This window comes from Cariama cristata, unplaced genomic scaffold (genome assembly GCF_000690535.1).
Source record: "Cariama cristata isolate BGI_N322 unplaced genomic scaffold, ASM69053v1 scaffold17548, whole genome shotgun sequence".
NCBI lineage: Eukaryota > Metazoa > Chordata > Aves > Cariamiformes > Cariamidae > Cariama > Cariama cristata.
This window is the reverse complement of record NW_009633062.1, coordinates 18,290-32,728: the sequence shown is the minus strand read 5'-3', so window position 1 is coordinate 32,728 and position 14,439 is coordinate 18,290. Positions and strand designations below refer to the sequence as shown.

The 14,439-nt window shown below is 36.9% G+C and overlaps 1 protein-coding gene across 1 annotated transcript in view; it reads right to left on the bottom strand.

The window, feature by feature from the left end:
- The window catches only part of PLEKHA5 (pleckstrin homology domain containing, family A member 5), a 64,990-nt gene extending 59,106 nt beyond the window's left edge, over window positions 1–5,884 (bottom strand). The window contains exons 1-2 of the mRNA XM_009706609.1: window positions 5,808–5,884; window positions 4,736–4,856 (exon numbers count right to left, since the gene is read on the bottom strand). Coding sequence (XP_009704911.1) covers window positions 4,736–4,843 — 108 coding nt within the window. The 5' untranslated portion in view covers window positions 4,844–4,856; window positions 5,808–5,884. The remainder of the gene's footprint in view (window positions 1–4,735; window positions 4,857–5,807) is intronic.
- Window positions 5,885–14,439: the final 8,555 nt, after the last annotated feature.

Genomic DNA, 14,439 nt, shown 5'->3' with positions numbered 1-14,439 from the left:
AAGAGCCGTCCAAGATTTTGATCAGAAATAATTTATAACACTCATACCTGCTCTATTATTAGGTATTAAAGGTTCAAAACCAATGAAGAGTGTTCCAGACTTTCTATGGTTGTAAAATGGCTAACGTATTAAGGATGCTTCTGAAAACACAACCAACCATATGTACTACTAATGTCAAGTCTACTAACAAATTCAGCTAATTTAGATAGATATCTCTTAGGTAGGTCTGATAATAAACCATACTGACTCCAATTTCACTGAGCTCACAGCAAAGTTTTAATGGGTTACATCTTACTAACTTTGAATACAAATTTCCTGTAATTAAACACAGCATCACAAGTGCTTTCTAATTTTAGTTAATACAGGGAAAAATTTAGATGACTTGTGATTATTTTACCACACACTGCATAAAGGAACAACGGTTCCCAACAAATTCTGAGCCTCGAGACTGAGTATTTTAGGATATTGCAATATTGTAGGTGTATATATAAACTAATTATGGGTTCTCAAACTTTTTAGATCATCTCCTCCTCTTGTTATGTCTGGGATCCCTGGCTATCCCATGTTCTCTCACACATATATCTAATATATCTCAAACTGAGGAAACAGGAAGAAAGGAAAAAAAATAACGAAGGGTTCAACTACTTTTTACCCCATAGTGCTAAAAATATAGGACATATTGCACAGCTCCAGTTTCTGGAGAAGGCAAAGAGAAAAGGAGGATAGTGAATGAAAGGTTCAACTACTAACCACTTGCTGGAAAGGACAGAAGGTAAGAGAGCTAGCAAACTAAGTCACATCTGGTACCATATGACCCATTCCAAGGAATGGTCCCAGCAACTGTGATACCTTCAAAACCAGAACCTACGGGAGGGACCCTGTACAGTTCCAGTACCGAGAAAGGAGCCAGGAAGTCCAGACAGTGACATTCACTTTCCCAAACCTGAAGAAAACAAACACTGGCAGGGTTTTGAACTCTGGGCAACAGACCAGTCAGTAGCTGGCGCTGCACACTTCATCACTCTGCAAGCTGCTCTTCTCTGCTTAGCTGGCAGAGGACACAAAATTTAAGTGAGGCTTCTTCCCCAGTTTCAGAACTAGCACAGAAGTAATGAATTAATTAACACTAAACTTATTGCATCTATATTTGAAAAACATGGGTCGAGAACCTTGCTGATAAGGAAATTTTCTGCATGTGAACTTAAAGAATGGAAATCTAAATCTTTGTTACTTGCAACTTCTGTTTAAAAATATGTTTCCAGTCTTCAAGGCTTACATTATCTCCCAAACCACAAACCAACATGATGCTGCCTTCTGGATTTTGTAGGCAATTTCAGTGCCTTCCAATGTTGTAGTTTTCCATGAGCTGAGTGGGTTTCTGCCTCAGCATTTTAGCTTGGACCAGGAGGTTGCTGTTGAAGCAAATCTCCCAGTCATTTACTCTTACTGTGTTTTGGTTTGCATAGCAGAGCAAACTGGATTTATTTTAGATAAGACTAAAATGGAAGATGCACAAAGAGCACTACTGGACCAGTCTGAATATAAATCATGAAAACACAGTACAGATGCTCAACCCTGAGCACCGATACTGCCCTTCACATTGCTCCTGTTTACTATGCTGCTTGCTAATGTATCTCATGATCATTATCCAAAATTTCTGGCTAACCTGAATCCTGAGAAGACATGTATGGCTATACCTAAACTAGCCATTTAAAGCTGGACTAGCTTAAGCACTAGATGAAATATCCATAAACGAACTGATGAATATTTATAAACTGTGTGATACATCCTAGCTGTAATGGAGTTATGAGGAGCTCTGCAGCAGCTGTCCTGGGCTAACACTCCATTCCACTTACTGTGAGAAAACTGTTAGCCTTATTCTGCTGATAATCAGGACAGCAATGAAGAGCAGAGGAGATGAACTGTGGAGGGTGACTCGCAATATGACTGCCTTTACACATTAAAAAGCTGATTCCCTGAATGCATTTCAGGACATATAATCATATTTGTCTAGGTAGTGATTTTAACAGCGGGGGAGAAAAAAAAAAAAAAACAAACACAAAAACCAAAAACACCAACCAAACAAAAAACCAAAAAATAAGAGAACTACAAAACCAACTTCTGAATTTTAAAAAGAGAGGTGGAAATATATACCTCTGTAGCCATCTCAAGCCTATGCAGAACTTTTTCACAGTCAGAGGTATGTGCTAGTGGCTTCAAGTTTAGAAATACACTTTAATCTGATAGGGAAGAAGCAGCACTTGACAGAGCTGTAGTGTGTTATTTGGCCAGCATCACATATATAGCGGGAAAGGAGGATTAGAATTAAGACTTTTACTGGGGAGAGACTGATTTTTGCCTCAGCTCATATTAGGCTCTACACAGCAGCAGCATTAGGCTCCAGTGAGTCTTTCTGCCACAAAATAGAAACTTCTCCCAGTTCCATATCTATTTGGGATCAATCAACATTAATAAAAGGGAGAACTTATTTCTATATCCCTCAACTGTCTGAAACTTCAGTTGTACCACAAACTTTTCTTCCTTTCCTCATTACCTTCCAATACTAGGTGTGCTCATGAGTTCTCTCTGAAAACAGAAACACCTAGAAATAGGTGTGGCAACCACATGAAGTGTTCTTCTGCTCTGCAATTTACTTTCCTCACCAATATTTTACTCCTCTTTAATTGTGCTGCAATATACAGAGCCTCTACATATTATATTCAAAGGTTGATAAGACAGCTAAGAATTTCAGGTTCTACTGTTGGGAGATATGAGTAAAAACATAGATCATCAGTTGTTGTATATAGGTACAAGCAGTGGGCAATTTCTATACAGTTAACTTTGAAAACAATTAAACTCCTTAGCATTAAACAAACACAAGAAAATGCTGACTAATATTAGCTGTGGTCCTACTTTGCAAGCATTCATCTCCTGAAAACAAAACTTTTAAAATGGTGTTGCAGTAATTCAGACAAATCTGCATTTGTCTGATGTACAGTAATTGTACATACAGTCAGAGTAATCATATTAATATTTTAAGTGCATTTAAATAACTAGAACAGACAGGAGGAATGAAAAGTAGAACAAAAGTCTGTTTTTTCAAAATATCTTAATTGCCTCAGGAAGCTAAAGTGTCATTAATCAATGAAAGTAAAGAAATTACAGTAACTGGGCCATAGTAATCTCATGTTCCTTCTAGAACACTATGAAACAAACATTCTCCAGGGCATTTTAAAATTCTCTCTTGAAAGAGGAGTGTGAATAGTATGTTTGTAAAACATGTGCCTCTAAATTGTAATTCTTTTTCTACATTTAACCTGAAAGCACTTCCTAGCTAGTTCTGTTGTAATTAATTTTCTGTGTAACTATTGCAACTTACATCACAGTTACAACTCTAACTGTAAGTTATCTTGGGTTTTTTGTTTGCCTGGTTGTTTTAGGGCGTAGTTGGGTTTGGGTTTAGGTTTTTTTGTTGTTGTTTGGAGTTTTTCTAGTTAGTTTTGTTTTTTTTTAAACTGTCTTTCCTGCATGGACTTAAACACGATCATATGAAAGTTGAGATGGATGTTGTTACTGTTTATAATTCATCTGTAACTCCTTTTTTCCCCCCCCCAGCAACACTAATAGATTAAGACACTTTTCTCATTAAATAACACTTTTCTAATGTAGATCAAGGATTCTGTCTAACGAGACATTTAAAACAACAACAAAAAAGTTTCCAAAACGCACTTAAAGAAACCTTACAATGTTTCCTACCACATGGAAAATAAATTATTTAAATCCAAGCTTCTGAAATTAAGGAATTTGCTCAGTTAAAATACATTCCAAAATTTATTTTTCTCTTGCAGGCTGGATTAATCTGCTGAAAAGCACTACTCAAGGTTAAAGTTTTCAATGACTAGCAAAAGTATGGGGTTTTTTTCCTTGTTTAAATGTTAACTGCTGGGTAGAAGAGATTATAGGGCTCTTTGTCATCACTGATCAAAGATATTATCTTCTTGTCCTAGCAAACTTAAGGAAATCCTTAATTTTGTAGCAAGTGCACTTTCCTTTCAGGAAAGCTGTCCAGAAAATGGAAAGAAATGCATGCAATAGCCTCATCAGCTTTATCCAATAAACTTGATATAATTGAACCCATCACCTCGATAAACACATGGGCGTTTACCTTCTGAGATGCTGGGTGAATGGAGAAAGTGGGACACAAATTAAGGTGACCTAGGAATCTCCAGGACTTTTCCCAGGAACTCTCCTAGGAAACCAGGACTTCTACTTATGGTTCAGTGATAGCAAATCATGTTGTCTGCCCTTTGATTTTACCACAGGGTCACCTTCCATCTCTCTTGTAACTACTTCTTACAACTGTAATTCTCTCTATTTTACCTGGAGAAATCTAGTCAATTGTTTGTGATTCAGCACTTTCCGTAACAATGCTTGCCCACATGTCTGATCAGTCACTCCAGATTTTTCTGTTCACACAGTTTAGAAAGGTCAGATTCTGTAAACAATTTAAGTACCTGCAAGTCATAAGATCTGAGATACCTGATAAAAATTACAGCTTCAGTGATAATTTGTTTCAGACACTTCAGTTTCCAAATTAAACATGACAGGAGCCAAATGCCCCGGAAAAGATAGATGCTTTGTTTCTCTTTTGCAATAGAATACTAATATATAGCACTGTCTAGTACCTTGTGGAATAACTGTATGATTTTGATTTAATTTGGATGTAAAGACTTACTCTGCCCACAGGGCTCATTGGATGAGTAGCATAATCTGATGTCAGATTATAGTTAGTTGCTTCACATATCATGCTTACTGGTCGTTCCTTCTTTTCTTCAGATGTCATTGCTGCAGCAGTCCTGAAAATAGAATATGGAATAGCACTAGAACATGCTGTCTGTGTAGACTGCTATTAAAAAGCATCCCTAGATGTCGCCTAATACAGCCTGTGTCCTATTTTTCCAATTTGAAAGCAATTCACACTTCATTGTAAAGTTATCCGCACTGTGTTTTAAGCTTAAATCTATTATAGATTAATTTTAAGACATCTCTATTAGCTTAAGATGTTGGTGGGAGGGCAAAAGACAGATACGAGCATGAGATGGAAATGGGAAGAAATGCTTTCCAAAAACCCCATATGGCTTTGTCCCACTTCAGTGAGAACATGCATGTTTGTGAAATTTCACGTATTGCAGTTCTGATGGTTTTCACTCCAGTCACTGTGTAACATGTTGCAGCAGTGGTGGTCAGTAGGACACCCAATACCCAGCCACATATAAAATCTTGAGGTCAGGTATGACTTCCATGCATACATTCTCATATTGTTGAGTATTCTACAAAACTAATGCAAAGATAGCAAAACCAAGTTATTATCCAATGATTCAGAAAGTGTTTCAACTGGCCAAGAAAACAACCAGTTGAGGAGAAACTATCAGGCAAAACATGATAGATTAAAGGAATGCAATTGTCCCTAAGTGATTAAAAAATGTATTCCTTTTTGGAAGTTTATTGGATTATTATATAAGTCATTTGCTAACACTACAGAGTAAGTAAAGTGGCAAGTGGAAATTCAAACAGTGCATAAACACGGTGCATTTCTAACATATAACTAATTTGGGCTATGGTTTTGATCTTAAAAAATAGTATTAAATATTTAATATTACTTTCAAATAATTTAAACAAGTAAAACATTATACATGCTAATCTGACCTGGCAAAAATAAATTTCACAATTAGCAATCACTGAATCTTACTTCAATATTAACAAGTTTTAAAACATGTATTTTACAGACTGAAACAGCTGCCACTTACTGTTCATTCACAACAAAAATACAGTTGTCCTGTGATGGTTGCCCTGTTACTGGATGCTTGCAGGTTACTTTTCGTTCATTATGACTGTGGAAGAGAGATAAGAAAAATTATTAGGCAATAATTTTTTGATTTTCCAACTCAAGTGTATAAATCCAGTACATCAAGTATATCGGCCCAGCAAAAACAATTATGAATATTTCATTATGGCACATAACAGTGTATGTGTACACACACACACAAATGCGCATATATATATAAAGTAACAAAAAGAGTGATAACAATTATTAAAGAATCTTCATTAATACTCTGGAAATAGATGGAAAATATTGGCACTGGGTTGGTAATGATTTTTAATTTAAAAACTACATCAGTAAGAGTGTTACTAGTTCGTATGTAAACACTGATAATTCACTTCCAGTAAGTCTTTATATATTCATAAATAGGATTTCCGCTAGACAGGGACAAAGTTAAACATAAGACATAAACAACCGCTCTGTAGGGATAAAATACCACTACTGTAAAAGCAGTTGTCTTCTAGCTTAGAATGTGAAGTTACTAGTTTAAAATTTTCCAGTAATACAGATAAATATTCAGTAATTGGAACAAGAGTGCTGCATTTCAACCACAGTTCTACTCTTGCTGGTGACTTTTGAATTCAGAGTGCTACTCCCCTACAGCAACCTTGGGAGTCCTTCCCAGCGGCAGGGAGCCTGCCGGCGGAGGGCTTCACCCTCAGCAGCACAAAACACCCACTTCACAGTATCTTTGCCCTGAACTGCAGGTGTTCCTAGATCACAGCAGCTCCCACAATTTGGAAGAAATTGCCAAAATTCAACAACTATCACCTGCTGCCACTCAAGAAGGAAATGTTTTGAGCCCTCGAGCCCTGGAGGGGAAGGAAGAGAAGGGGAGGAATTGCCTTTACTGCCTACCAGCCATGTCAATCAGCTGACAGTTATAAACCTTGTGCCTGGTGCAGACCAGGGTTTTTCTACCCCTGGCCTCCAGGCCCCAGCCCCAGTTACACTACGAGCACACCTGAGAGCGTGGAGCTGACACAGCAGCAAGGCTACACAGCTACGAGAGGTGAGGGTGGCTGAACTGCAAGGACCCCTTCTGAACTCTCTAGCCCCAAAAGGTAGAACAGAGAGCAGGAAAGGTGCACTGACAAAATTTAAACATGGTTCAGTGATTAAAAAGCATACAAGCAGAAATCAGACTAAGAAAGGGCAATGAGTATACAATGCAGATGCATTATTTGGATATAACCCACACGCTTCAAAGCAAACTCACTTCTTCTGTTTTTAACACTTCAAATAATATTTCTAAACCAAAAAGTATATAGTGCAAAATCCCAGTATCTGAAATCAGCACTATAAATCACAAAGAAAATAATTCCATTTGATAGTGTTTACGTTTGCAAATAATAAGCGACAATAATCTTTTTCATGTAGGGTGTCTTATATATTACTATGCCTTTCTTATCACAGTTTCAGCCTTGAAAATTATTCTTGGATGGAGAACAAACTAGACAAAAAAAAAAAGTGCTTTAGTTGCAAGACAGCAGAAGAGGTGCAGAACAACAAAAGCTCTGAATGCCACTTTATCCTTAATACCTACTTCTTTTGTTACGTATTCATTTAACCAACTTAGCTTTCACAACTATGAAGCACAGCTCATCTTGCAAACGTTACTCTCTCTACCCTTCCTGCTTCTTAAAACAACCTGGACTTAACAAGACTATCTTAACATTTCCCAGTTTTTTTTTTGAAAATTCCTTTGGATCATAACGTTTTGCAATTATGGAGCATTACTAACTAAAAGTTACCTCCAAACAAAAGCCTAATAAAATATTCACACTACTTTCATGGTCAATGGATAGTTGGATAAATCTGCATAAACGTAAAGCACAAGATTAGAAAGATAGCCCAATTGTTTCAACTTTCTTTACTGGGATTTTAAAAACCTACTAATACCTAAATGGATAGACATGTTATGGAGCTTAACTAACGAGCTAGCAAATGCCAGTACTTTATCTTCATACCAAATTCAGCAGAATTCTACCTTTAGCTTCTAAAGAAGATTCTGTTGCAGAAATGCATCCATTACAATGAGGGGACAGAAAAGAGGGGACCTGACTATGTCTGTGCCATTCTTAATTGCCATGGTCATACAATGGCTTCCAAGTGAAAATGGCCCAGATTGAAGAGAATTAAAATTCAAAAAATTCCTGAGGATGCATCCAGGATTTTTTGTGATTCTGCTTTTTCTTCACTTCCAAAAATTTTTTTTTGTTCCCTCTGACATTTCAGAAACTCTCACACCAAACTGAAGAAAAAAATAATTATGAGCTGGCACTCCACAAGCTTTGCCAAAATGTTGCCATCTTGTTCATGTTAAACCTTGACAGCTGGCTATCAGCTGACATCCAGCAACGTAGAAATAAATGCTGAAGGACCATCGATACTCAGGACCGCTACAGAGGAGGCACATCCCATGTTTTGTATGAGTGCATTAAGCTCACATTGACATAGGAAGAGGCCACAAGACTGTAAAGGGGAGGTCATACAAAACCAGGAGGGAAAGCAGGAAGGGGGAGGAAAAGAAGAGAGAGAGAGGAAGCACTGACACAAACCTATTCAAGAATATTTTGTTTCAGGCTTGAGTCATATATCACATCAGTATTCCAAAAGTACCAAAATGTTTTTGGATGAAATACAGTTTTCCTTACTACTCTCACTAATGTCAAGATGTAGAGAGGTGTAGCTGACAGTACATAAAAAAAGGCAAAAAAATACCGTAGACATGAAACGCTCTCCTGTGGGATATACGATACTTTCTTTCTAGCATTTGAGATACCTTTATAGTCACTTCCTTCTAAAAAGGTGAGGCAAAGGAAGAACAACCTTTTCTTTCTCTTCAGCTTAGACGCAAGTGAAATCATGATTGAACACTGGCAATTCAGCTTGTACAACTAAGAAGTGTGACAACTGTAAATATGTCTAACTGGATGAACAGATTTTAAATACTTTCATTTCAAAACTTTTTCACTACTCATCTGAATTATTGCATTTTTGGCATTAATTTAGCTGATATTTTGACAAGACTCTTCAAAATACTTGTGTAAAGCGTAGAGTAGCTTGATAACTATTGTCATAATCCTCCCACATAACAGTAGGTTAAGGCATTTGTTCTAAACTCGATCTTGCAGACTACAGGGAGTTTCATTAAAACCAAACTACAATTTGATATTCACAACCTTCAACATACGATTTAGACAGTTGTTCAGTTATCCATGAATTTCCAGGTCCACACACACACTTAGTATTTCATATATTACACTATAATAATACATATTTCATCAATAAATCTCAGGGGAAATAAAGCAATTTTTTTTTTTTTTAACTGAGAACTCCAATTTCGATTTTATACAAACTCCAATGTGCAATTCAGAGTTTCAACTCTGCTTACTTATGTGTCTGTACTTTTATTATGTGGTAAAGCATGACTGACTTTGACACAGGCAGCTAGAAGTGGTAAAGCATGACTGACTTTGACACAGGCAGCTAGAAGCCAGTGTGTTGAGAGATACAGCCTCCAACAGGTATACGGAAACAACACTCCTCTTCCTTCTCCCTCCAATCAATTTTTCATATCAACACAAGGTGACTATAGACACACACACTGTTGTACTTATACTGAACGATATAACAGACGCTTACTATTTTAGCATCCATAGTTAGGTTGTATTAATGGCATGATAAACACTAGAGCCAAAGATGGAAAACATTCCCTATGTATTTTCTTAGTATCTATGAGCATACTCTCCACACTCAGTACATGGCACAAACTATTCCTCACTAGTATTTGCTCCTGGGATGTGTTGGGCTCCAGAAAGTGACAAAGCTGACTAAAATGACATGAGAGAGAAGAATTTCAATGCAAAATAGAGCATAATGGCCTGGGACAATGACCTGCTATAAAAGGATCAAAATCAAAACAAAACAAACCAACAATAAATAAATAAAAAAACCCACAACACAAACTTCTAACCACACCAAAATAGTTCACGCAGGGACAAGTTCCATTTTCAGCCATCTCAGTGCAAGACAACTGATACCAACTTAACAGCACCAACTTGACCTCTTTTCTCCAGAACTTTTAAACTTCTCCTTCCCAATTCTTTCCTCTGAACCACTGCAAACTTTGGCATCATTTAGCAGGTAGCTTAGCTTTGGCACATGGACAAGCCCTCAGAGAAAAAGGATTTATCTTGTTTAGGTTAGAAGTTGACAGTAACCTTGAATTTGACTCATGTTATTTGCCTTTTTATCTACTCTTTCTCCTTTCCATCCCTTGAGACCCTTAACCTCTTTGGAAGACAGGATTATTTTACTTATTTTCTAGACATGTTCACAAAACATTGTTGTGTAGTTTTAAACTACTCATTAAATATACAGTCAACAGCAATCTTTTTGATGGCCAAATGTGATCCAAGGACTAGTGAGAAAAAAAAAAAAGGCCCTCAAATAGAACAGATAGAATAATTTATTTGAATGAAAATAGTAACAGAATGCATAATTCCAGGAGCAGCACTTGCCAACAGAAGTCCTACACAAGCAGCACTGTTTGTTTGTTTTCGTTCTACCTTGTGTTTTACAGGACTGCTGACCCAAAAATGCTGTGTACTAGTGTTTTGTTTTAACACACACCACCACAAAAAATCAGAAAATTCAAAATTCTGTCCAGGTTTGCCATTTTGAAATTGCTATCATCTTTGAATAGGGAATAAATTCAGATAATAGCAGTTGGAATGGAAAAAAGAGAAATATGTAATCCAGTTGTACACGAGGATGCACACAGTTAAAAATGAAGGGTTAGACTATCTTTCCTCTGGAACCGAGCACTTCACTCAGAAGTGGCAAGAAAGATCAAAGTACTAGCGTGGAGACAGCTGGTTTGGGGTCTCTCCATTGTATGATTTGGTTGAGTTTCCTGTCCTCTCTCTCTCTAAAAAAAAAAAAAAAAAAAAAAGCTGGGCCAGAACTCCCAAAGACACATCTGGTTTTCTCCCACTAAAATTAAAACTAGATGCCACTTCAAAGCTTCTCTCATGCCCTTTCTTTGTAGACTTTTATTTATATGTTCCTAAATGCTAAGGCCTTCTCATTTGCTCCTTCTCAACGTGACCATCAAAGCAAAGGCTGAGTTCTATTTCACTGAAAGAATACAAACAAAATCATAAACAAGGACATAATTTCAACAGGCCTCCATATCTTTAATTTAGAAAGACTGTTCCTTTTGACAAGTGAACACTGAAAAACACTTTTGAGAAGAATGCTACACCAAGTATCTGCCTGCTAAAGTCTATTCTACATCTTCGGTAAGATTCACAGTCTGATAATCTAATCTCTATTACGCAAACAATCCCTATTTATCACAAATATACTCAGAGTATATAGAGATATTTCTTATGAGAAGTAGTTTTCTGCCTTTTCCATACCTGCTTCATGACAAAATACTTTAAAAGATTACACATAAGGTAAGATGACTGAAATTACCAGAGCAATAAAGTCATCCTCTCTACATTAACACTAAATTTTTGCACTGACATTTAAAGGTAAGGTTCAACTGGAGACAAACATAAGACAAGTCTAGGCCAGCTTTACTCTGCTTCTGTAAAGCACTTCATTCCTGAACTGGGGGAAGATCACATCAGCAATTTTTACCTTGCATGCTTGCTTTCTAGTGTAAGAATATCTCATTTCTAATTGAAATAACTGTAAGTTACCGCATTTATCTAACAAAAAATTGTCTGAATTTGGAAAAAATTTAAGTAAATGCAGTCCCTACACAACTGTTAGCAAGGATGTGGTCTGTGGCTGTATGAACTCTTCTATTTTACTAAATCTGTATTGCCACATTGTACAGCAAATAGCAAATGCAAGCAGTTTTTTGTCAATGCTATCATACCCTAGAATTACGAGTCTTTTTTCAATTAAGCTTTTTAAACAACAACTTTGGAAATCAGGCTGCGTGGCTCCCCTGGAAAACATACAAGTATGGTAACTTAACATCAGGGAGTCTGAACAGAAGAGTGTGTAAAAGAGACAGCAAATTTCAAAGCAAAGTGCTGACAGACACGTATAATATCGCATATGTTGCTAACACCAAACTGTTTATAATCTTTTGTGTGTGCACATGCTTGGGAAGTTGCATACAAAATTCTACTAATTTTCTTGGCAGACAATGCAACACCTATGCTGCCACCATTTTTGGGTCTACTATAAGTTTATTTTTTTAGGCAACATGTCAATTCTGTAGACTTCCTTTTTTAAGCCGTACTTAGTTACAGTTATGGGAGTTTTGGTATCCCTGCTGCTGCTGTAATGAAAAAGCACCTGGACATTTCTATACAACTGACTGAAGTCTAGCTTTTCATTTATTATTGATATTTATTTTCGAAAAGATCAAGCACTACTGCCCTGAAATTGTAAACCAGTCATTCAACGGGGCCATTCTAAACCCAGATTTATACTCCAATGAAAATATCTATGTAAAAACAAAGCCTTTTCTCACTTGAGCAGATATGATTAACATGCTTTCATGACATGCTTGCAATGTAAAACTCAGTTTATGTAATTAACTGCAAATATTAAAAACTCTTTGAAAATGCTAGGATGAAATACTTTCTGAAATAGCATATATTGTATTACAGCTTGAGAAGCTTCTAATAACTAACTGTTCTTTCTAATCAAACACTGCATTTTCAGAAGAAAGTGTTACTGTTTTCAGTTTTCCCAGAAATTTGTGGGAGGGTGTCTTTCACTCTGTAAATAACATATTTGGGATTTTGTAAGATACTGAGACTTGGTAAAGGCCAGAAAAGCTCGATATCTTTAAATAGAAGTGTGGCAATTTGTGAGATGTGCTTGATGTGTCATTAATTTATGTAACTTTTCACTACATACATTTTAAGCCCTGGGCCGTGTCTAATATAGTACCTTGATAACAGCATTGCAGATGAAGAAAATTTTCTGTAGTAAAAATGACTAATACATCGTTTGCTGTTTGAGATAAGTTTGAGAAAATAGCAAGGTGGGTGTCAGAAGGCAGATCTATCTGTAAGCCTCAGACTTGATAGCTGAAATCCAAACATCCCTTAATGGTAAACTACCTGGAAAGCTTCCAAGAACTAAAGTAGCATAACAATTCTGCAGCGAAAATCCACAATCTGTTTTCTAAAGAAAAATGGGATTTGGAGTAGCATGGTGCAGCAGGTGGCTTGTGGACCAGAAGCAGCACTGGATGCTCCAATCTGGCTGCCATTGCCTCTTCCTGATGAAGACTGTCAGCAGATGTGTGGTCAGCTAATGCTGCCCAAACGTTCGTTTCCTTGATGCAGGAGGAACACTGCAGCCTCTCCTGAAGAGGCAGAGAGGATGGAAAAAGTAAAAGCTCACTTGTGGAGTGAGCAACAGCAGTTCCAATACAAAGAACAAGATCTCTCTGCTGCTGAAGCTAGACCATTCAGATTAGCAGACTAATAAATCGCTCCATTTCATTAGGATGAGTTAATTATGAACTAGTAATTGATATTTTCTTACACACATGATGTTAAAGGTTTTCAGAACCAGAAACAAACCTGATTTGAATTTACAAGTGACAAATGCACTTAAGCCATATAACTGCATGATCGCAATTGTACTACACTACCCAGAGCAATTCATCACACCAAGTAAATTAGAGAGAATTCAGTTGTCTTAGTCACCCTCCACAACTCTAAGCATCCATTTCAGTAAAAACTTTTGGCAAATGCTTTGATAGCTGCATACCGACTTTAAATGTCTTCAAAGCTCACTAGACAGAAAATTATCTCCAACACATACCACTAAGCTCAGATCTGCAAGCCTTGGCCTTCGTGATTTAGTACAGTGTTAGAAGTTTAAGTGAAATGTGCTCTTGAGCAAGTGTTAGAAGTACAAACTCAAAAGGTGATTTATGCTTCCATTTCACTGTATGAAATCTAGAGCCATTTTGCAAGAGAAACCTACTCTAATAACAGTTCCTTTTACCAATTTTTACATGTTTTTCAATAATTATGTTCTGAAAAAAATTGCTAAAGATAACTACAAGAAAAGTCAATGCAGGCAAATTAAGCAGCTTAATACCTACATACGACTCTTTGTACTTTAAAATACACTAATATATAGCCTATGCAAAAAGACATTTCTAATGGAAGTCTGACTTGGGTCAGACTTCTCTACAAGCTCACATGGTTTCAAGAGCTCAAGATGTCTCCAGTTAGCATATCCTGAAAAAAGTCAAAGCTGTGACACAATGTCTTAATTTCCATTTGTCTTGAAGAGCCTGCACCACTGTCACTTCTCTGCACCTCTCAAGCACTGACAAGCCTGATTCTCCTGTCACTCAATCCAGCCCCTTCTCCACTTCAATCCAGCCCCTTCTCCACTTCAACTTTACTGAATTCAATGAGATCCCTTTTAAACAGAGGACACAGAGAAAAAAAAAAAAAAAAAAAAAAAAAGAAAACTTCGGGTTTCATTGGGAAACAGTCGTGCATTTGCTAACAAGAACAATAAATACTACCAGTACTTAACTCACCTCAGTT